This window comes from Bufo gargarizans, chromosome 4 (genome assembly GCF_014858855.1).
Source record: "Bufo gargarizans isolate SCDJY-AF-19 chromosome 4, ASM1485885v1, whole genome shotgun sequence".
Taxonomy (NCBI): domain Eukaryota; kingdom Metazoa; phylum Chordata; class Amphibia; order Anura; family Bufonidae; genus Bufo; species Bufo gargarizans.
In genome coordinates, this window is record NC_058083.1 from 417,929,616 (window position 1) to 417,954,635 (window position 25,020).

Genomic DNA, 25,020 nt, shown 5'->3' on the forward strand with positions numbered 1-25,020 from the left:
AGTCTATGATGTAACAATAGGGGAGATGGATCAAAACTGGCGTAAAGGTAAATTGGCTTAGTTGCCCCTGAGCAATGAATCAGATTCCGGTTTTCATTTTCCAAAGCTCTTTTGGAAAATTAAAAGTGTAATCTTATTGGTTGCTATGGGCAACTAAGCCAATTTTGCTTCACGCCAGTTTTGATATATTCTCCCAAAAGTGTTGCTTATAAAAAGGCAGAATCCATTCACTGGGAATCACAGCGACAGAAAAAGATGAATAAACGCTACGAGTTGTTTTCAATGTTCTCATTCATCTGTAGGGAGAGTAACGCAACATGCCCGTTCTGCTCTCCAGCCTACAACAAATATTTAGCCCCCCTCGTTCCCAGCACGGTGGGGGATCCAGAGTTCGGACATCTCCCACCAAACTTACTTTTACAACTTGCCCGAGAGAGGAATAAGCCACTGCCTCGCCCTTGAGGGCAAAGACATGTTGAAGTTTAGGATTCACAATCCTTCTTTATCCCAAAATCTCCCATCAGGGCAAGGACTCAAGCACACTAACGTATTTTGTTTCAGTGTCCGCAAAAAGAACGGAAATGACTCCATGCACATTTCATATGTCTGTTCTGCAAAAAAATAAAACGTCCTATTATTGTCCGTATTACGGACAAGGATAGGACAGTTTTATTAGGGGCCAGCTGTTCCGTTCCATAAAAGACGGGATACACGGAGACGTCATCCGCATTTTTTGTGGATCAGTTTTGCAGACCACAAAATGCATACGGTCATGTGGATGAGCCCTAAAGGGTAGAACACCCTCAGACACATGAGATCAGTCAGTTCTGCCGATATCAACATTCATCTAAGGTGTATGGAAAGAGGATTTGGTAGACAAATGTGAATATTTGAAACCAATATGATTCTCTTACCTGCAGTGCGCATCAAATTAAACAAGTTGTATTGTTTCTTCTTGGATTCGACATAGCACATGTCCTCTTTCTTTTTCAGACAAGCATATTTGGTTTGCCAAGAAAAGAAATAGGTACAGTCCGCTTCACTCTGAAATTCGGGCAATCCCTTTCCATCATTCACTTAAATAAAAAATAAAGAGTATTAGAATCAGGATATTTTGCCATAAACATAGATTCTATCAGAAAGGTAAAGAGTCCTGGGAGAAAAAAAAAAGCACCTCTACCGCTGGGTGTGAATATATTATAGGACAAACTTGTAAGGTCCAAAAATCGGATAGGATTGGATAGGCGGCAATAATCTGAGGCTGACACTAGGATTTCTGCCATGGATGTGCAGTTTGAGGTGCAATGTGAGTATAAGTAGAATTCTGTTTTCCCAAAATGTAAATTAATTTTTTTATTGTGGGGTGCTTAATCCATGCAGATTTATTTTCTGTAGCATGTGAAAGGGGTAAAAAAATAAAAATAAAAAAATAAATAAATAAAAAAACACGTGGAAATAATCTGTCATCAGTTTTAGGTCAATACAGATCACGCTTTTAAATAAATCAGTATCTGAATATGCATATATTTTACTATTATACAGAACATACAAAAACAAGATGGCTACTGCTACTCTTACCTGCAGTCTCATTACAAATGAAATTAATAACAGTCATACGCTGGAAACCAGAGCCGCATATTTCTCCCCCAGGGTAGGTCAACGTTATATCCCCATCAGAAAATCTATAGAGAAAATGATTGATAAGAAGGTATTCCAATAGAAACTGAATGAAAACATAAGAAAGGACACGTGACTAGAATTAAAGAAACACGTGCTTAGCAGAATCAAAAAAACCTTAGACAAACCACGACTATATGCCTATCAATGAATAAGGACTACATTTTCAAATATGATATATATTGCTATGTTTCAATTGCACGCTAAAGACAGTATCTGCATCACTAGCTAACAACTTGACTGTACTTTTAGCAAAGCAGCTTGAAATGCATGATTTACCTGAAAAGGAACTAACATTAAAATGATAAAATTATTAACAGATTCAGGGCAAAATGGCTCTACATATGGACTACATGAGAGAATATAGTAACACATTCACTGATTTCTGAAATAGAATAACCCTCAAAGGTTCCATCAGGTGTAGTGTGGCGTGCAGCAGTGGAGTAATCATCAAGAAAATGGAAAAACAGATGGATTCCAATAAAGTCAATGGAATCCACTGGTGACTGTTTGGACCTATTAGACGAAACAGTCAGCGCATCCAAACTACAGCTTGTAGCACTTTCCTCCCAAAGGCTGTATTTGAATCAAGATGCAGTCTGTAATGTCTAAAAAAAACATAAAAAATAAAAAGTATAGGGAGAGCTCCAAGTAGCGGCTCTACAAATCTGGGCCAAAGCAGCATCTGCCCTCTCTGCCCAAGAGGTTGCAATGGTCCTGATAGAATGAGCCCCAAACCATATTGGAGGAGGCAGGCTAAGGGAAGAATAGGCAAAAGAAATATCATTCTTTACCCATCTAGCAATAACACTAGTGGAAACTTTGCGGCCCCTACACTTTCCCTGAAACTGGATAAGGAGATTCTCATTATACTCCAAGGTCATGTGGAATCTAGGTAAAACACTAGACACCTCCTGACATCTAGGCTATCAAATTTTTCTTCTAACGTATTGACTGGATCTGGGCAAAAAGAGGGTAGTATCACATCCTGACTTCTGTGAAAATCTGAGACCACCTTGGGCTGGAAAGATGGAATTGGTCTAATGATCACTTTATCCTCCAAAATCGTGGTATAGGGGAGGAAAGCAGAAAAGGCTTGAATTTCAGATACCTGTCTAGCTGAGGTTATTGCTAGAAGGAAGGCCATTTTAAAAGAAAGCATATTCATAGAGATTTCACTTAATGGTTCAAACGGCTTCTGAAATGGGGCCGGAAGAACAGTATTCAAATCCCAGGGAGGAGACAATGGTCTTAAGGAAGGATGTAACCTGGAGGCTGCTGACAAGAATCTTTTAATCCATGGATGATCAGCTTAACCTATAATCAAAGAAATAACTTAGAGCAGCTACCTGAACCTTTAGTGTGGAAGTCTTAAGATTCCTATCTAGCCCTGCTTGTAAAAAAAATCTAGTATCCTTGGTATTTCTGGAGATTTAAAAGGGATCTGGATTCTGACCTAGGAAGGTAGAAAAAAAAATATTCCAAATTTTTTTTTTTTTTTTAAAGAGGTAACCGCCTTCCTACTTTTTTTTTTTTAGCAAGGTGGAAACCACATTGTCCGACAATCAGGGCTGTGGAGTCGGTAGATAAATGCTCCGACTCCAACTCCTCAGTTTTTTGTACTTCCGACTCCGACTCCCCGACTCCTCTGTATTTAATATGCGAATGTATTTTATACATTCCTTGAAGGAAAGAAAGAAGTTCTTCTAAGCTCTTCTAGCACAGAGAGGTAGTTGGGCAGAAGCTGCTGCCTTCTCCTTTGTGTGCTGATCTTCTGCTGAAGACAGGGCAGTGGGAGGATCCAAGAAGGGACATTTATTTTAAAACATGATTTCCCTAGAAGAATCCCATAGTCATGTTTAAAGTTTAAGATAACATTCTGAGTTTACACGTTTTATAGCCTTAGCTGAATGACAGCAGTTTTTCCAATGGTTTACAGCAGGGATGTCAAACTCGTGGCCCTCCAGCTGTTGCAAAACTACAACTCCCATCATGCCTGGGCATACTACAGCCATCAGCGAATGATGGGAGTTATAGTTTTGCAACATCTGGAGGGCCATGAGTTTGACATCCATGGTTTACAGCTTTAGTCTTGAACTATTGACCCTCCATTCCCTTCACTTATACAAGTGTCTCTAGTCCTGCAAAACACATATTTACTTAATCCCTTATCAGTGAGAGGCTAGGTAAACCATGGGCGTTGCCTTCCCTGTAACATCAGAACACAACACAATGGAAAGTATATGTATTGCCGCTCCTAATTGTGCATTGCGTGCCATATAGTGAAGCATATGAAAAGCATGCTTCTTCACATCACTGAACGCGTTTGTTTTGCGGTTACGTGAGGCACTGCATGCATTGGCCTTTATTCTTACAGTAGAGAAGTCATTAATTATAACTGTTTATGAATTCGGACATTTAAACTTTGTTTTTTTATTTTTTTATTCCAATTTAAATTTAGTAGGAGTCTGAGTCGGTTCATTTTTTGCCGACTCCGACTCCGGGTACCCAAAATTGACTCCGACTCCTCGACTCCGACTCCACAGCCCTGCCGACAATCCCCTTCCCGACCAGACTTTCCATTCAAAATCCATGCTGAAAGATGCAGAACTTCTGGGCTGGGATGAACTAGCGGACCCTGGTAAAGAAGATCCTCTCTCAATGGTAGGGACCATGGAGGCTGTACTGCCAACCTCAGAAGATTCGAATACCAGGCTTCCTCTCTCTCTATTTTCTTCAATACTTAATAATGGCAAGTGGAGGTAGTGCGTACCCCAATTATTGGCTCCAGTAATGTGCTAACCCATCCACTGCTGGTGGGCTGTCCAAATGATTGAGGGAGAAAAAAAAAAATCCTACCTTCCTGTTGGCTCTTGAGGCAAAAAAGGTCCACTGTAGGAAGACCGTACTTCTGGACTATCTGCAAAAATATATTTCTTTGTTCAGACACTATTCTCCCTGTTTTATGGAAACTCAACTAAGGAAATCCGCTATAACATTCTCCTTCCCCTTCAGATGACCATATTTGTTCCATAATCAACACTCTCCTTTGAGGTGGAAGAAAAGTTTTTTGTAAACAGGAGTCCAAGTGAATCCCCCAAAAAACGCAAACTTGAGAAGGAATCAGATTAGATTTTTTCCAATTGATTATCCATCCTAGATTTTCTAAAGTGGAGCAGAGGAATTTCATCTTTTTCTAGCCCTTCTTTTGACTGAAAGACCATCAAAAAAATCGTCCAGATAGGACACCAAAGTAATTCCTGACGGTCTTAAAAAAGCCGCTAACTCCGCTACCACTTTGATGAAGACTCTTGGAGCTTGTCCTACCCCGAAGGGAAGCTCTGTATTGGAGATGCAGCAATTTCCCCTGAACCCAGACTGCTGTTCTTAAACTTTTGGGAGGAGGAATGGATTGGAACAAGGTAATACACATCCTCCAGATCCAGGCTTGCAATCCAGCAATCCTTGGAGATGGTTCACAGTTGCTTTTACCGTCTCCATTTGAAATTTCTAGTAGACCAGGGATTTGTTCAGTTTCTTCAGATTTAAAATAACCCTGAATGTTCCATTTGCTTTCTTCACCAAAAATAAAAGGGGAATAGAAGCCTTTGCCCCTCTCTGTTTTGGGGACTGGACAAACTACTCCCTTGTCTAAAAGAGAAAAAAAATCTCTGATTATAAAACGCAACTTTTCCGGATTTTTGGGACGAACTGTGTAAAAAAATATATTTTTGGACGAGAAATTAACTCCAGCCGGAATCCGTTTTCTACTAGGCTTGGGATCAATTTGTTCTGAGAAGTGGACTTCCAGGCTGGGAAGAACTGAGACAGTCTTCCTCACACCTGACTTCTGGCATCATTGCAGTTTGTCTTTTGGTCTGTTTTCCTTGGTTTTAAACAAAAACACCCCAGATCTTTTAGGAAATTTTTCTCTTTCACTTCTATTACTTTGCCTACCCCTTTGCCTTTTAAAAATGTCCTGGGATTTACGGGGAAAAAAAAGTTTTGGGGGGAACCGGAAACCCCTTCTTTTTGTCAGAGGCTCCCTCTAAGATGTCATCAAGAGAGGAACCAAACAATCTAAAACCTTCACATGGGACAGAGCAAAGTCTAGACTTGGACCCTTGATCACCTTTCCATGATTTAAAGCCAAATAGCACGCCTTGCTGCATTTGACATGGCAGCTGCTCTGGCAGAAAAACAGACCACATCAGTAGAAGCGTCTGCATGGAAATCTGCTGCCTTGAGGAAGGTTGGGAGGGAGGATATTAAGTCCTCTCTAGGAGTTTTGTCTCCAATATGAGATTCTAGTCGACCTAACCATAGCCTAAATGACCTGGAGACCCAAGAGGCGGCCTAAGACTTGTAGAAGCACATTTCCAAGTACGTTTAAGATAAACGTCTGCTCTTTTATCTAAAGGGTCTTCCAAACAGCCTAAATCCTCAAACGGAAGATTTGGGCTATTTTAGCTACAGGGGTATCTACAGAGGGAGCTCTGTCCCATACGCCCGCCACTGACTCTTCAAATGTATATTTTCTCTTAACAGAATTCGGTATAAAAATTTCCGTCAGGGTTTTTCCATTCTTTCTTAATCAGTGCTTCTATGTTCTTATGAACGGAGAAAACTCTATGGCGTTTAGGGCCAAGGCCCTCAAAAACCTGGTCAGCGATAGTTTTAGGCTGTTTTACGTCCTCCAATTGCATCGTGGTTTTAACGGCTTTTAACAAAGGCTAAATATCTTCAGGTGGAAATAGCGCTTTCCCTGCTGAATCCTCATCTGAAGACATAAAATCAGAAGATAAATCCTGACCTGATTCTATGTCTTCGTCTTCCCCAAAAGGATATGAATCAGAGTCCATGTTATAGGTACGCCTTTCTGGTGATTTCGGACGGCCCCGACTGAAGGATTTAAAGGAAGACTTAACTTTAGATCAAACCAAGGCCTTAATAACTTTAGATAAGCTATTGGATTCTTCCATGACTAACTTACCTATACAAGTTCGACATAGTGGTTTAGCATATGAAGCTGACAACGCTACTCTACATCCTCCACATTCTTTATGTTTCGTTTTGCCGGAGTCAAGCTTCCCCACTCCTCAGGTCCAATACTAGGCTCGTGTGCCTCGAGGGTTCCAATGGATCGGCACGTCCGGCGTCACCTGGTTCCGAGATGTTTTGTGGAAGCTCCAGATCCTGCGCAGCACTGTGTGCGCACCAAGGCTGGCTGTCCCCTCCTGCTGCCAACTTATTACGCGCCTCGGCTCCTTTTAACACCAGGCCCAAAAACCGCCTAATCCATGAGGCAGGTGAGCCCTCCCCCTTCCGGTCAGCGCTGCCGGAAACTGCCTTAATGCGCCATAAGAAGTGGAGCGCATCAGGAGCATTACGCCGGCCACTGCACTACTATGGACCGGGAGCCGAATAAACACACTGCCACAGTAGCTCCTCAATGAGGCTTTGGAGGAGGCAGGAAGCAGGACAGACTTAGGCAACGGCTCCCCCAGGAGACTTACGCCGCCAGGGATAGGTCCCGTAACAGTGTTGTAGACCCGGTCCTTCCCCAGCCCCCCGAGGTTAGAACCTTAAAAAAAAAAAAAAAAACTCCTCAAGTGCCTCCTATCCGGAGGACAGGAAACCTGAACTGAGGTATGAACTATTTTATCTCTTCAGGTTTCCTGTCCTGGATGGGAGGTCCTAGTCGCATGGGTGCCATCATGGGTGAGGGGAAAAGCCACTGCCAGACAACTCTGGTGGCAGTTTCTTCCCAGAGAATAAAATGTACAGGGTCTCTATATACATTAGATGGTTGCCCGGTACTGCCGAAATCAGCATATGGGCCGACAATCATCTACTGTGTAAGGCCTGCTTACAGGAAACCTGTCAGCTGTACTGAAGACAACATGGTGTAGTGACAGGACCCCGATTTCAGCGTTCTGTCACTTTGTAATGCAGTCAGTACTTTTAGAGTACTTGCACGCCGGACACCGGATAAGGGTCAGTGTTAAGTCCCCAACTTCAGGACGATGAGTGACAGGTTTCTTTCCTATGACATCAGAAACAAAACCTGTTACACATCATGCGGTAGCAGTTGAGGACGGGAATATTGAGCCTCCTCTCCCTCACAGCACTACGGATGTCAAGACTCAAAGTACTGACTGCGATCACAGAAGTGACAGACTGCCAAAATTAATAGTTCTGTCACAACACTATTCTGCCCTCAATTCCCTTTAATTATCACAGAGAATAACCAGTGAGACTAACGAAAATCAGAAGGCCCAAATCGTAGACCATTTACTGTGCATTTGGCGTCACCAGATAATCCTGGGAACTAATTTTCAGAGCAGGGAATAAACTGATTTTTTTTCAAACAATTAATTTCCTTATCTTAGAGGCATAGCGCCGTTTAATGTTCAGGTGAGCCAATAAAACACGTTAACGGAAGAGAGAGCAAAAATAAAAAGGTACTTGAGTTTAGCAGAAGGAAATATGCAGATTTAACATACCTGAGAGTTTGATTTTTATAGGAACCTGCAGACTTAGAAATTGTATTTGACATGATCTTTTGACAAGATGAAACACTGTCACCTAAGCATCCGCCTTCCGATATCTTATCACACACATTCAGGTAATACGTATATTCACCCTTTGGATCTTGTGCATGGTAAGGGTTTGCTACAAAACAGGAGAAAATAAATTCCATTCATGAACATTATTCTTGTAAAGTTGGGTCACTTATAAGCCAGTCAAGAGGTACATCTGACGGGAAAAAAAAAAAAAAAAAACCACTGCGATTGTCAAAGCTAAAAACTGAAATCTAGGAATGGTCTCAGAAAAACAATTAGAGACTAACCAGTGGACGCAAGGACAAAGTAGAGGAAATTGGAACATTACTAATGGAAGCGTTAAGTACAATGCACATGACATGAATATGAGAGCAGAAGGTTTCATAAGGTCTGTTCTGTAGAACATTCACAGCAGCATTACTAAAATCTGATGAAAAAGGCTTTTCTTTAACAAGTCGCATTAGTACTTTAACAAAATAAGATGACTCCTGATGGCCAGGTTCTGCATTCAGGATGAAGACAAAGGCAAGAAACTACATTGGACCACCACTTCCTTGACATTGGAAGGAACAGACAAGTAATCAGGCTGGGTAAAGATGGAGTTGCAAATTCCAGCATGGACCACTGGAGGGACTGAAGGACATAAGGCCAATCCTCAATCCAGCAGCTCAAATAACCCATGTTTAGCCGCTAGACACAAACCAGAATAAGGAAAATGCCATCCGAGATCGGTTTTTGGGAACATCTTTCTAATAAAGTTGATCTAGTAGAATCAGGTAAGTGTTGTAGATGATTTCCATCACATTCCAAAGAAGGATTATGACAGTCATGGCAACCTTCTCAGCTTACAAAATACAGAAATCAGTGTGCCATGCCTCTAACCCGATTATCACCTTCACTGTCAACAGTGAAAATGACATACAATAAGTTCCATAAATATTGGGACATCGACAATTCTAACATTTTTGGCTCTATACACCACTACAATGCATTTGAAATGAAACGAACAAGATGTGCTTTAACTGCAGATTGTCAGATTTAATTTGAGAGTATTTACATCCAAATCAGGTGAACGGTGCAGGAATTACAACAGTTTGCATATGTGCCTCCCACCTGTTAAGGGACCAAAAGTAATGGGATAATTGGCTTCTCAGCTGTTCCATGGCCAGGTGTGTGTTATTCCCTCATTATCCCAATTACAATGAGCAGATAAAAAAGGTCCAGAGTTCATTTCAAGTGTGCCATTTACATTAGGAATCTGTTTCTGTTAACTCTCAAGATGAGATCCAAAGAGCTGTCACCATCAGTAAGCAAGCCATCATTAGGCTGAAAAAACAAAAACTCAAAGAGAGATAGCAAAAACATTAGGCGTGGCCAAAACAACTGTTGGGAACATTCTTAAAAAAAAAAAGAACGCACCGGTGAGGTCAGCAACACCAAAAGACCCGGAAGACAACGGAAAACAACTGTGGTGGATGACCGACAAATTCTTTGCATAGTGAAGAATTCACCCTATACAACAGTTGGCCAGATCAAGAACACTCTCCAGGAGCTAGGTGTATGTGTGTCAAAGTCAACAATAAAGAGAAAACTTCACCAGAGTGAATACAGAGGGTCCACCACAAGATGTAAACCATTGGTGAGCCACAAAAACAGGAAGGCCAGATTAGAGTTTGCCAAACGTCATCTAAAAAAGCCTTAACAGTTCTGGTACAACATCCTATGGACAGATGAGACCAAGATCAACCTGTACCAAAGTGATGGTAAGAGAAGAGTATGGAGAACTGCTCATGATCTTAAGCTTACCACCTCATCAGTGATGCATGGGGGTGGTAGTGTCACGGCGTGGGCATGTATGGCTGCCAATGGAACTGGTTCTCTTGTATTTATTGGTGATGTGACGGCTGACAAAAGCAGCAGGATGAATTCTGAAGTGTTTCGGACAATATTATCTGCACATATTCAGCCAAATGCTTCAGAACTCATTGGACGGCGCTTCACAGTGCAGATGGACAATTACCCAAAGCATGCTGCAAAAGCAACCAAAGAGCTTTTTAAGGGAAAGAAGTGGAATGTTATGCAATGGCCAAGTCAATCACCTGACCTGAATCCGATTGAGCACGCATTTCACTTGCTGAAGACAAAACTGAAGGATAAATGCCCCAAGAACAAGCAGGAACTGAAGACAGTTGCAGTAGAGGCCTGGCAGAGCATCACCAGGGATGAAACCCAGCGTCTGGTGATGTCTATGTGTTCCAGACTTCAGGCTGTAATTGACTGCAAAGGATTTGCAACCAAGTATTAAAAAGTGAAAGTTTGATTTACGAATATTATGTTCCACTACTTTTGGTCCCTTAACAAGTGGGAGGCACATATGCAAACTGTTGTAATTCCTGCACCGTTCACCTGATTTGGATGTAAATACCCTCAAATTAAAGCTGACAGTCTGCAGTTAAAGCACCTCTTATTCGTTTCATTTCAAATCCATTGTGGTGGTGTATAGAGCTAAAAATTCTAGAATTGTATCGATGTCCCAATATTTATGGACCTGACTGTATGTAACATGTCATATTAGGACTAGAACTTATATCAGATAGGGGGAGGTATGTGGCTTAATAATTTGTATGAATTTAAAGGAATATATCACCTATGTGTTTACCAATTAATTGTGCATTTTTTTTATTCTATTTTCTAGAGATAATTATGGGGTAGTGATCTTGGCCGAGCTAATGTTAACAGCATATGAAGATATGCTTTACAGCAGCCACATGGAGTACAGGCACAATAGACAGGAATTGTCTTCTATTAGAGAGTTTTCTTGACATAATATGTGACATACAGAGAACATTCTGCAGTGAGGGGGAGTGTATAAGATCTGATGCCACATATTTGGACTGGTTGATCCCATGTCATCTACATATAGGCGCTACCTTGCATTGCAATCCTGCCTGTGACGATAATGAAAAGTGATCTGTACAGACCAGAAAGTGTAGGCACTGTATTGGGCTTAGTGGCCCAAAAAAATTAAAATAAAATAAAAATAAACAAATAGATAATTTTCTGATTACATATTCCCTTTACATTTAAGGGCTCTTTCACACTTGCGTTCTTTTCTTCCGGCATAGAGTTCCGTCGTCGGGGCTCTATGCCGGAAGAATCCTGATCAGTTTTATCCTAATGCATTCTGAATGGAGTGAAATCCATTCAGGATGCATCAGGATGTCAGTTTTTTGGCCGGAGAAAATACCGCAGCATGCTGCGCTTTTTGCTCCGGCCAAAAATCCTGAAGACTTGCCGCAAGGCCGGATCCAGAATGAATGCCCATTGAAAGGCATTAATCCGGATCCGGCCTTAAGCTAAACGTCATTTCGACGCATTGCCGGATCCGACATTTAGCTTTTTCTGAATGGTTACCATGGCTGCCGGGACACTAAAGTCCTGACAGCCATGGTAAAGTGTAGCGGGGAGCGGGGGAGCAGCATACTTACCGTCCGTGCAGCTCCCGGGGCGCTCCAGAGTGACGTCAGGGCGCCCCAAGCTCATGGATCGCACGGCACGTCATCCATGAGCATGGGACGCTCTGACGTCACTCTGGAGCGCCCCGCGGACTGTAAGTATACCGCTCCCCCGCTCCTACTATGGCAACCAGGACTTTAATAGCATCCTGGGTGCCATAGTAACACAAAGCATTTTGAAGACGGATCCGTCTTCAAATGCTTTCAGTACACTTGCGTTTTTCCGGATCCGGCGTGTAATTCCGGCAAGTGGAGTACACGCCGGATCCGGACAACGCAAGTGTGAAAGAGGCCTTAGGTAATATTCTATTGGACACAGACGCATTTTTATACAGCACGGTTGTCATTTACGTCCGGAAAAGTTTGCTCAAGCTGTACAGGCCACTGGCTTTAGGACGTACCGTTACATACGGACACTGTACACACACAGGACAGTGCAGCACGGGCCTAGAGAAAACCAGGGAGCAATGAGTACAGCACTACAGTCACTTCTCCCTGCGCCTTCTGGGTACTAGTGAGCGCTTTCATAATTTAAGTGCTCAATAGTAAGTATTCATTTTGTAAGACACACTGCTATTTCTCCCCCGCCCACCCACACACACACTTTTTTTTGGGGGGGGGGGCATCTTCTAAAGTGGAAAATAGGGAATATTTAATTTAGCTACTTGTAAGCCATTTACTCCTACTTTTGTTCAAAAACTAGAGACACTAAATCTGACCTGGTTTTTCTCTGAGTGGAGACAAGTCAATTGAAATTCCTCTTTCCTTGCTGATGAGTGTACAATTGTCACTTTCTAAGTAATCTACGTGACACGCATTCTCTGTAACCCATTCCACCTCATAGCGACAATTGCTGCTTGCGGTTAGTTTTGGGTCAGTAACCTACAAGAAACAAAAATGATTTAAAAAAATTGTCCATATTTCCAAAATACGCAAGAGCGGTTGATTTAGTACCCAAAACAGAAGCTCATAAGAATAGGTACAATAGGTTAATATCTCACAGGGGGTTAAAAGTAAAAAGAAACAATACTGCCCCTCACTGCCGTATACACCATCCCCCATGCCGCTGTTCTGTTTGGTCTCTCCTGCTCAATCAATTGCCATAGTGGTGGTGACCCACCTCAACCAGTGACTAGTGTTTCTGGTATGGGACCGGGAAGGCACAAAACAGTGTCGAAACGGCAGCTGCGATGGTATGGTGGCTTCTTTACTTTTAACCTCTATGAGTCTTATATAAATTAATACTGCTGGACAACCAGGCGGCAAATTCGTTCCAGAAAATTATGCGACCATCTCAATCATCTGAATAGGGTTTGCAGAAACCCATGTGCAACCTCATTCAGATGTATAGAACAGATTTTCAGTCACGGCAATAACTGCAACAAATGTGCTAAATAGCAATACACCCAGAAACCTACCGCAAGCTAACCCATACTGAGATGTCAACTCCTTCCTGACCACACCATGTAAATTATGCAGACTGAAAGACTGGTTCCTGTGCCTCCAAGCCATTAATTTATGTGGCAAGTTTGATGGCACTGCACGCTCCTGTACCCAGTGCCATCTGCAAGATCAGCATTTCACACAGACATAGGTGCTCAGGCAAAATATATATTATGCCAAATAAATCATTACCCCTGGCCACCAATGTTTGACTGTCCTTGATCATTAATTACAGGAGTCTCTTCAGGCATCTGAGATTCCTGATTAAAGCTGTCTTCTGGGACCTATCATCATCAATGTCAGATCAGTGGAGCTCTGTAACACCGGACCCCTAATGATTAGCTATTCTCTTGGTATAGAAAAACTACAGATTAGCCGCATTGAATAGGGCTAACCCTTGAGCGGATCCCCAGAAGAAATCTGATGATCAGCCTTGGATTACTACCTAAGATCTAGCAAATACCCAACTGTTACTTGAACATACCCCATAAAATACTCACTGACCTCAGTTCCAGAAGATGGACAAGAAAATGTTATTTTTACTGTTGGAGAATGGCCATTGCAAAAGTCAGGTTTGTTATCTGTTTCATACTGAAGAACCAGCCTAGAAAACATAAAAAGTGGTTCATATTCAAAAGTGGTGACCAGAAATACATGTAGTTGAGGGTCAGACAGGTGAGAACCCCACTAGTTGTTAATTATTGTAAAAAACTAAGCATGCTAAACCAAAAGGTGATCTAACATTTAAGCTATTCCAAGAAAGCACAATTAAAGGGGTTTTGTGCTTTCCCCATATTAATGGCCTATAATATCAGTCTGGCAGGGGTCTGACTCCCAGATCATCGCCATTGCAGAAGTGAGCAGGAAAACTGTGAGAACACAATGCTCTCACGAGCGCTGCATTCTCTTCAAACAGCTGATTGGTGGGAGTGCTGAGAGTTGGAGCCTCAAAGATCTGATATTCGTGGCCTAATCAGACGATAGTTCATCCATATGTACCGGTTGCACAGCGCCTTTAAGGTTCCTCAGTTTCACAAAGCATCTTTCTTAATCACACAAAAGGCTATATCCTATTTGTTCTGAAAAGTATGGAAGTGTCAAAGCTATTGAAAAAGAAGTAAAAACATACCTGTCTTTTTCATAAGAGGCAAGAGCACTTTTTGGTTGTCCGACATCATACGCCTTACCATCTTTTATAAGGCAAGCAGCACTTTTTGGGGGACAGCTTGAGGTGTTTCCCACAGAGGTGCCTATTAAGGTTAATAAGACAACAACGGTCAGCCACAGCAACACATATCCGTCATCACTGGTTAAACTAAAGCCAGTTAGACCAGTTCAGAAAAAAAAAATGCTGGAGAATGTGGTGACACTTTCCAGTAACAGATGAGGGATGAGCAGATGTTTCCAGTTTACAAGCTACTTGTAAAGTCAGAGCCAGGTGATCTACTGACCACAGGTAAATAGCTCACCACCCAAGAGCTGGCATGCACAAGTTTTCTTCATTGTTCACTCCCAATGTTCCTGGGAGGATGAGGTTATCAGTATCACAGATGCTTATCTATAGTATCCTTGTCTGTCTCTCCCCATCAAGTCTTTCTGTGACACACCAACTCTACCTTTCTAGTTCTCTCTCCCTCTTCTCAGTTACGCTTGAAGGGATTGTTCACCCCTTTGTAGAGACTCTCCAGCGTTGCCAGACCCCTAGTGGTAATCATACTTACCTGATCTCCACCGCTAAGGGGGGGGGGGGGGGAATTTAAAAAATAAATACATCAGATAGGGTGGATACAGACATACCTACCCTTTCCAACTTTTTTTTTTGGTGCACTTGTGCTTTTTGTTGTTGTTCTCTTTGTGGCATTGTTTGTAAAGCACATTATGTAGAAGCCATAGCTTTTTGTCTTCAAAACACATTTGTTTTAAAATAACGGCACTAGAAAAAACCATAACAAAACTCATGCAGAATGGAAAAAGGACACTGCAAGTGTTTTTTAGGACGGGTTTAAAAAAAAAAAAAAAAAAAAAAAAAAAAAAAAAAAAAACAGAACTAGCATTACTCACCCCTTACCTCAACGAAAGCGCCAGGAATGGCCCACCCAGCCAATCAGAGATTGGAGGAGAGTTCTCCTCAGACGTGGAGCCATTTGGATAGTGACTATGGGCAGGCGTTATCCAAATGGCTTAAGCCTTAAAACAGATTCGGCTTCTTTTTATTATTCTCTACAATTATTATTTGTTCACATTAGGTCACTGAAAACCATTTGCGTTTTTCATGTATTTCTGTGCTTTCTTGCATATTCTCTGTAGGCACAGTTCACTGTTCTCCACGCACGTCTTGCTTTTCAACATTTAAAGTCATTTTATCCTTTATGTATTATGCTATAACTAAGGGCTCCTCGGCCCAAAAGCAGTCGGCTCTATGTTTTTATCTTTATGTCCCGAGATGAAATAGACATTTTACTGCTTATCCTGCGCGTGCTTAGCAGACTACTTATGGAAGCGAGCCGATTCTAACCTACGTTCCTACTAGCGGTGACACGCCTCAGCCTCTTCATGTCAGGAACAGGTCAGGAAGTGGGGAGAAGTGAGGACCGGCGCAGCAGCAGGGATAGATGAAGGTAATGCTTCTATGTCACTGCTTTTCTTGTTAATGTTCTGCCCAGAACTAGAGTCATAGTTGTCTGTTGATTTGTTGGCTACTCCTACCATACATCATTTAAACCAATTGAAATAACTGCCATGTATAACTGCCAAAGCTTTGAGTATTTCCAGTGCAGCTAGAGTTTGGTGAGGAAAGTCTGGGCACCTGGGAGATCTGCAACATCTAAAACTGAAGCAGATGGAGAAGGCACAGCTAAAACCTGGATGCAACTGATATATGGTGGAGCAGTCAGGAAAATGTATCTTGCCCATCACCTGAAACTACTTTCTGGCATTTCTGTGGCATTATTCTTTGAGATCTACCTAATTAGCAATACAGAGGAGAAATCCCCTAACTAACATTACTGTGTGCCAAGTAATACATAACTCTTATACGTCAACATCTCACCATTTTTGGTCCCATAAATGTAAAATGCTCACCCTGGCACATCCCTTACCGGATCAGTGTATGCCCTTTTCAGCAGTGAAATGTAAACTGGGGCCCCATTTCAACGTATTGATTAACCGGCAGTACTATCATCTCCACTGTGTGCCGTTCCATTATAAAGAGGACTTTCTGCCAAGTGAAACCATTGTGCTAAAAGCATTCTCATGTGTTGCTGGCTGCTGTGATATCATTTACTAATGGACGGCATCTATCCAAACGTCAGCCTTAATGATCCCGACTCAGATGTAGCAGAAATAACATTACGCATTAATAAATGTAAAATATATCTCATACTACTGAAACTGCACTTAGTGCATTCAGGGGAAAGTCATGCATCAGAGAGAAAATAAAATCCATCCCTATAACATATTACTTGTAGTTCTTGTTTGCATACCTAGAGGGGTTCTCCGGTTTCATAATGGCATTTTTTTATTTATCTGCCCAGTGTGCCCCCAAAACTGCATAATTTTGCCCCACATACAAGTTTTCACATCAGCACTTTACTTTCCCTTGTATCGGCATCCCTGCATTCCGGCAGGATGTTTACATGCTGAATTTCCGGTTTTCATCCGCTTAATGCTGGTTTTGCTAACCAAACCTAGATTGTATTGCTCAGTTAGGTTTCTCAGGGCTTGCTCCATTTTGCTAATATGGAAAGGGGAGGTATAGATGGCATAACTACCGTGGCAGGTGAAGCAAGCCATGTCTAACATTAAAGAGCAGTAAGATTCAGTTAGCAAACCCAACAGGAAGTTCTGCATGTACAAATCATGCCAGGCTGCAGAGATGCTGAGAAAAGGGGAAGAAAAGGGCTGATATTAAAAACCGGTATCTGCGGCCAAAGTATGCAGCGTCTGGACTACTCTGGGCAGATAAAAAATAATTATGAAACCGGAGTACCCGAAGCCTATTCTCTAGCACATAAGAAAAGGCAACTATTATCATAATATTTTTACCAGTGGCTGTACTTGCGAGTTACCCGCTCCAGTCTAGTTCTCAGCTGTGCTAGGTGACCGACGACACATTGACTCTCCAACTGACACAGCTTCTTATGTGTGGACAGGAAGTCAGTTTCTCCATTCATTCCTATGGGAGCCACAAGGTCATTCTCCTAGGAATGAACAGAAACTGACTTCCTGTCCACATGTAAGGCACTGCATCAGTCGGAGAGTCAGAGTGTAGGTCCGCTGAGGAGAAGGGGCAAAATAAAGCACTTTCAAACTTACATTTCTGTTTTCCGGTATAGAGATCCGGCAGAGGATCTCAATACCGGAAAAAAAAAAGTTTAGTCCTCATGCATTCTGAATGGAAAGAGATCCGTTCAGGATGCTTCATGATGGAGTAGCCTAACTCACAACTATAACCACTGGTCAGAAGAATACCGTCACTACAATTTACATCATGTACATTTCTAACGGGCCAGAGAACATACATTTTTGAAGGAGTGCTTCTTTAATTTGGCCAATCGTACAAGTCTATTTTGATAGAGAAGCATAAATGATAACATTTATGTCTTGTAGAACAAAGGATCAACATATTAAAATCCATTATCAGACGGTGAGGGGGACCAGAAAGTCAATTTATAAAGATTAGACAAAGTTGATCCTGGAATGTATGTAATGTGTAAGACCAACTTTATATGGTTGGCAAATCATCCTAAAAGTATTGAATGTGGCGACAAACAAAATTTTGTGGGGAGGTATAAAGTAAACTTTAAAAAAGTTGTGCAGGATATATATATATATATATATATATTGATTATCTATCGTCAGGATAGGGCATCAATATCTGATCGGTGAAGGTCCAGAACCTTCGCCAATCAACTGTTTGTAGAGGAGGTGACGCTCTATGTAAGCGATACTTCCTCTTCATTAGACTTCCCATTGTCTTGGAAGTGTGCAGTGTAATGACAAGTACTTGCTCAATTCACTTCAATGGAGTTAGTACTTGAAACTACACTATGCCATAGCTCCAAATACGACGATGTATAGTGTAATAAATAGGAAGAAGCACTCACATGGACCGCCGCCTCCTCTTCAGCTGATCGCAGGGGTGCCAGGTGTCAGACCCCTGCCGATCAGATATTGATGACCTAACCTCATGATAGGTCATCAATATATATGGCCTGCAAAACCTCTAAGTCATTGTTCGAGTTGCTAGCGCTACGGGGAAGATTTATCATTCCCTGTGCGCCTGAAAAGTGGCGGTAAAAAGTCACAGGTGCGGCTTCGAAGGATATACATAAATGTCTGACAGATATGGGTATCACCCCAGTGACCAATACATTTGTGTAGTTGCACCAAAATGTATGAAATGGTGCAAATTTTTCATGTATTTGGTGCAATTGCACTGTGTTGTATGACTTCGCTAAAATGTGAAAAATTGTCACTAATAGCACTATTTTCCACTGTAGCATTACTTTTAGATGGATTTTGGATTTGAGCTCGTCAATGTCTATTGTTCATTTTAACATATTACATGACCATTTTCAAGTAAATCAGGTCTTGGCTAATTTTACAAAAGCAATTAGGGAAGGGAACATTTTTGGAGAGGGTTGTTTTTCGTGTATACCAATGGAGGACTTTTGTTTTACTATTATAATATTTTTAGACCATTCCACTTTTCCACTGTAAGGCTACTTTCACACTAGCGTTCGGGCGGATCCGTTCAGAACGGATCCGCCCATAATAATGCAGACGGAGGCTCCGTTCAGTACGGATCCGTCTGCATTATTTTAGCAAAAAAAAGCTAAGTGTGGAAATAGCCTGGGACGGATCCGTCCAGACTTTCAATGTAAAGTCAATGGGGGACGGATCCGCTTGAAGATTGAGCCACATTGTGGCATCTTCAAACGGATCCGTCCCCATTGACTTACATTGTAAGTCTGGACGGATCCGCACGCCTCCGCACGGCCAGGCGGACACCCGAACGCTGCAAGCAGCGTTCAGCTGTCCGCCTGTCCGTGCGGAGGCGAGCGGAGCGGAGGCTGAACGCCACCAGACTGATGCAGTCTGAGCGGATCCGCCTCCATTCAGACTGCATCAGGGGTGGACGGCTGCGTTCGGGTCCGCTCGTGAGCTCCTTCAAACGGAGCTCACGAACGGAATACCGAACGCTAGTGTGAAAGCAGCCTAATCAGGGTTGCTTTTAGCAACATTGGATGCTGGATTCCTCATGTAAGTAAAAAGCAATATAATAAAAAACAAATCTGGAGATTCATACCAATAGTTCGACAAATATTAATGTACAAATCAGAGCCATGATCCCAGCTGTTCACCGAGTGTCCACCTGAGGTCTTTATGAGTGGATTCAAGTCATGTTTTTTGTAATCAGAGTCAAAAACATAGCACGGTACCTGGAAAAAAAATAAAAATAAAAATAAACTGTATATCCTCCTTATCCATACATAGATATCTAAAGTTTTTTGATAAAGTTTACCTAAAGAATGCTGCACAAACTATTAGGGTACTTTCACACTTGCGTTGTTTGATTCCGGCAGGCAGTTCCGTTGCCTGAACTGCCTGCCTGATCAGGCAAACTGTATGCAAACGGATGTCATTTTTTCTGACTGATCAGGCATTTTTTAGACTGATCAGGATCCTGATCAGTCTGAAAAATGCCTGATCAGTCAGAAGAATGCATTGCAATACCGGATCCGTTTTTCCGGTGTCATCAGGCAAAACGGATCCATTTTTTTTTCTTTTCTCATTTTTAAAGGTCTGCGCATGCGCAGACCGGAAGGACGGATCCGGCATTCCGGTATTTTGAATGCCGGATCCGGCACTAATACATTCCTATGGAAAAAAATGCCGGATCCGGCATTCAGGCAAGTCTTCAGTTTTTTTCGCCGGAGATAAAACCGTAGCATGCTACGGTTTTCTCTTTTGCCTGATCAGTCAAAAAGACTGAACTGAAGACATCCTGATCGGATTGCTCTCCATTCAGAATGCACGGGGATATGCCTGATCAGTTCTTTTCCGGTATAGAGCCCCTGTAACGGAACTCTATGCCGGAAAAGAAAAACGCAAGTGTGAAAGTAGCCTTACTGAGAAGTTGGAGAAAAGCACAATGATCCCTGTGGCACAAGGACTATTGGGGTAATTTATAAAAAGGGATATTATTGATTTATTTTTGGAGACTGCTGGGCCCTGGTATAATACAGGCACTTAGGCCTCTTTCACACGAGCGTCGCGTGCGAGGGCCCGATAAAATGCGGGTGCGCTGCGGTAAAAGCGTGCAAAGCGTTTTAATGCGTTTCGCACGCGCGTCAGAAAAATCGCCATGTTTGGCACCCAGACCCAAACCCGGACTTAATCACTGACGTTTAGGTTTGGTGTTGTGTAGATTTTATTATTTTCCCTTATGACATGGTTATAAGGGAAAATAATAGCATTCTTAATACAGAATGCAAAGTAAATTAGGGATGGAGGGGTTAAAAAAAAAAAAAAAAAAAAAAAAAAAGTTTACTTACCTGCTCCATAGCTGCCGGTCTCTGTTCTATCTTCAGGACCTGGCAAAAGACCTGTGGTGACGTCACTATGGTTCAATCACATGGTTCATCACCATGGTGAGGGACCATGTGATTGGATCATGTGATGTGACATCACCACAGGTCCTTAGCCGGCAGCTCAACATTACAGAAGAAGACAGATCCGCAACTACGTAATCAAGTGGACTCGGAGAGTTAATTTTTTTTATTTTATTTTTTTAACCCCTCCATCACTATTTTACTTTGCATTCTGTAGTCAGAATGCTATTATTTTCCCTTATAACCATGTTATAAGGGAAAATAATACAGATCGGGTCCCCAGCCCGATCGTCACCTAGCAACCATGTGTGAAAAATCGCACCGCATCCGCACTTGCTTGCGGATGCTTGCGATTTTCACGCAACCCCATTCACTTCTATGGGGCGGAAAAATATAGAATATAGAGCATGCTGCGATTTTCACGCAACGCACAAGTGATGCGTGAAAATCACAGCTCATGTGCACAGCCCCATAGAAATGAATGGGTCAGGATTCAGCCCGTGTAAAAGGGGCCTTACACTCACCTTTCCAGGACTCTTCAATCTAATGTTTTCTTGTGGCTGCACTGTTGATTTTCCATATACTTCTGCAGCCAATCACTGACTTTGGCAGTGTATGGCACATGCCCGCTGATTGTGCTGCAGCAGTGTGCAGAACATCAATGCTACAGCCACAATAATAAGCAACTGGCACACGTTAAAGGATTGCGCAGGCAGTATATATTGATGACCTATCCTCAGGATAATATCTGATCTCCATGCAAGCTCTGCTTCCTCTTCATTACATTGAGCATCCGCTCACTTGCAGCGTCAGCACAGTGTAATTACAAGTACTCACTCCATTTACTTGAAGTACTCTGCGTCGCCAAGACTTCCAAGGTGATGGGCAGTGTAATGAAGACGATGCAGCGCTCGCATAGAGCGTCACCTCTTTCTCAAACGGCTGATCAGTGGGGGTGCCAGGCGTCGGACCCCCGATGATCAGATATCGATCATCAATATATACTGCCTGCACAACCCCTTTAAACCTGTAAACTACACCAGCTCCTAGCTGGCATAGATTTCAGCTTCTGCCACAAAGACCTCCTACGCTGTTAGTAGTCCATGATACATGACTAGTACTGCACAGAGTCCAAATCACTACTTTTTATTTTCCCACTGCCAGCTCTCAAAGCTGTGCTGAAATAGTCAGTCAACGTCTCATAATAAATCACACGCATCTCTCGCCCTCCGTGTGCTAGAAACCATATTCTACGCCAGCTAGGGACTGCTGTACACTTTATCAATATCTTACGCCACTTTCTGGCGCAAATTATAGTAAATACGGCAGAACATGGGAAGCCCTGCCTCTTTTTCTCTCTACTTTAGAAAAGTGGAGAGCTAAAAAAAAATAAAATTCAAATTATGGTGCAAATATGCATTACGCCATAAATGTTAACTTTTTTTATTCCACAATAGTGACATAAAAAGGTTTGATAAAGGTCCCCCAGTGAGTTCATGCAAACTAAAGGATCATAAAATGACAGCTACACTGGTCAAATCAGGGCCAGAAGGCAGCATGATGTAGCCGACAGGTTTCCTTTAAAGGGAATCGGTCAGCCTGATTGTGGACTATTACCTACAGTAATACGTGCACAGTACTGTAGATCACTATTATTTTCCTACAGCCTCTGGTTCCCCCTGATGTCAACAATCCTAGCTGCACTGAAAAGCAAAGTCAGGACTCCTGTGCTGTTCTAACATAATGGAGAGGACTCCTGTGTGCATGCGCTGCAGTCCTGACAATGTATTTCAGCGCAGCGCTTAGCACTGACAGCGGGGAAGTGCTTTGGACTCCATATCTGCAGTACTACTCATGTATTACTGGAGAGAATCGTCCAGAATCATGGGGACAGGTTCCCTTTAAAGGCCATAGCCACCTTCACAATCAGAATTTATGCATCTAAAATAGAAAAATACATTGTGCTCTTTTTAAAAAGTCCTATAAGTTTTGAGTCTTCAGCTCTATGTAGGCCGATGTTTCTCCATGGGAACCAAAAATAAACTCTCTATAATCTTATCCTGCAGTAAAACTTTCCTCCTCCTGCAGCCTGCCACGTATTCACATGACTGCAGGACTGTAATTCCTCTATAAAAGTCGCCTTACCCAAGTATTAAACTGTGTTATGGGACTCCGATACCCGCCAGACATAGAGACTAGGAGCTATACTCCATCTCCGGCACTCCCAAAGAAATGACTGGAGCATCAGCACGCTTTTCTGGCCATCTGCACCGTCCATTTGAGGGGGGCTCCACATGGCTCCCAGTGAACGGTGGCTGTTCAGCACTAGGACTCCCACTGATCTGATATCACATATCTACAGGATAGAGGCTAACTTTCTATTACCGAAATATCCCTTTAAAAGGGGTTGTCCTGAACCCGGACATATCCCCATTTTCACCCAGGCAGCCCCTCTGACTTGAGCAGCGGAGTGGTCCATGCTCCGATGCTCTCCTTGCAAAGGCATTTTCTGGCGTTCCGGTGACTGGGGACTGCCAAGCCTCTGCCCGGCTTTGTGTTTTTGTAAATAAAGGGAGAGCATCGGACCATGAAATGATCCAATGCCAACATCAGGGGGGCTCAGAACCCCTTTAAGTTGGCCATATACAAAGAATATTAAAATGATCAAATTATATAACTATTATCATTTTCATTCTCAACAATTTTTCTTCCTAGCTGTAGGCATTATAGCACTTTCCTTTCTCATACTAAACAAAAATGTATATATATATATATATATATATATATACATACGGTAAGCCACTTAAAATAATGTATAATGTTGTCCAATGAATCATATTGTAGGATTTATTAATTAAATAATGCATTATTCCAGGGGAGCTTTAAGACTATGGCTAGCTTATATCACTTAAGATCACTTCATTGGAAGATCTGATTTGTCACCGCAGCTTTAAACATATTCTTCAAAATAAAAAAAGGAGATATCACGGACGAATGCTGCCCATGCACACTGGATTCATGTCAAAGGCCATACAGGGCGGCCTCCCCACTTTTTCCCTTACAGCAGATGCCAATGAAAACGGAAACAAGATCAGACATATTAGATTTCAACATGACCAACCCTTAGCCTTGCCTGAAGCGAAATGAACATGAATGTTGGACTCTGTCAAGCATGCACGTTTAAGGGCAAGAGAACAGTCATACTATCTGAGGTCTACAACATGTTTATGCACCAGAAATTCTACTAACATCTAGGCCCCGAGTAATCAAAATGGGTGTAAAAGGAACCTGATTTTATATTCCACCTTTCATAATCCAAAGGAGCTCTGAAAAATGAGAAAGAGAATCTGATTGGTTGCTATGGGCAACTAAGTCAGGTTTCCTTTACACCAGTTTTGATGAATCAGGGTCATGGGCTGAATCTGCCTTTAGACCAGGAATGCTCGACCTGCGCCTCTCCAGCTGTTGTAAAACTACAACTCCCACAATGCCCTTCTGTAAGCTGTTCAGGCATGCTGGGAGTTGTAGTTTTGCAACAGCTGGAGGGCCACGGGTTGAGCTTGCCTGCTTTAGACTATCAGACATAGGCTAAAAACATACCCTTTTGGCGTGTATTTGGCCAGGACATATTTGCATACCTTTACCTCGACTGTAATGAAAGCACAGTCAATGATGCCGTCAATACCATTGTATGGAAAGCCATCATACCACACATTGCTTAGTTGTTTGGCTGGTTTGTATAGACCTTCAACCGCACATTTCTGGAGCATACTTTCAGCAGAAAGCTTTTAACAGTTCCACTGGACATGCTTTAGGCTAGGTCTACACGACGACATTGTCGCGCGACAATTTTTATAATAGTATGGTGTCGCAATGCGACATGCTGCGACGCGACAGTCGCAAAAAATCCAGATGGATGGCTTTTTCTGCAACTGTCGCGTGGCAGAATGTTACGTCGCATTGCAACACCATAGACTACCATTCTAAAAATTGTCGTGCGACAAATGTTGCAGTGCAGTTGTGCCATATCTGTCGCGCGACACATGTCGTCTTGTAGACTTAGCCTTAAGCACACAAACTTTTTTTTCCGTTTACGTTCCATCTTTTGCGTTTCGTATACGGAACCATTCATTTCGATGAGTCAGCAAAAAAAAAACAAAAAAAACGGAATGTACTCCGTTTGCATTCCGTTTCCGTATTACC

The 25,020-nt window shown here is 42.3% G+C and overlaps 1 protein-coding gene across 2 annotated transcripts in view; it reads right to left on the bottom strand.

The window, feature by feature from the left end:
* Positions 1-25,020, bottom strand: part of IGF2R (insulin like growth factor 2 receptor) — a 191,989-nt gene that overhangs the window by 126,554 nt on the left and 40,415 nt on the right. For both annotated transcript variants that reach the window (XM_044288851.1, XM_044288850.1), the window contains exons 5-11: positions 19,512-19,644; positions 14,331-14,451; positions 13,706-13,805; positions 12,478-12,640; positions 8,184-8,352; positions 1,579-1,682; positions 915-1,076 (exon numbers count right to left, since the gene is read on the bottom strand). In XM_044288851.1, coding sequence (XP_044144786.1) covers positions 915-1,076; positions 1,579-1,682; positions 8,184-8,352; positions 12,478-12,640; positions 13,706-13,805; positions 14,331-14,451; positions 19,512-19,644 — 952 coding nt within the window. The remainder of the gene's footprint in view (positions 1-914; positions 1,077-1,578; positions 1,683-8,183; positions 8,353-12,477; positions 12,641-13,705; positions 13,806-14,330; positions 14,452-19,511; positions 19,645-25,020) is intronic.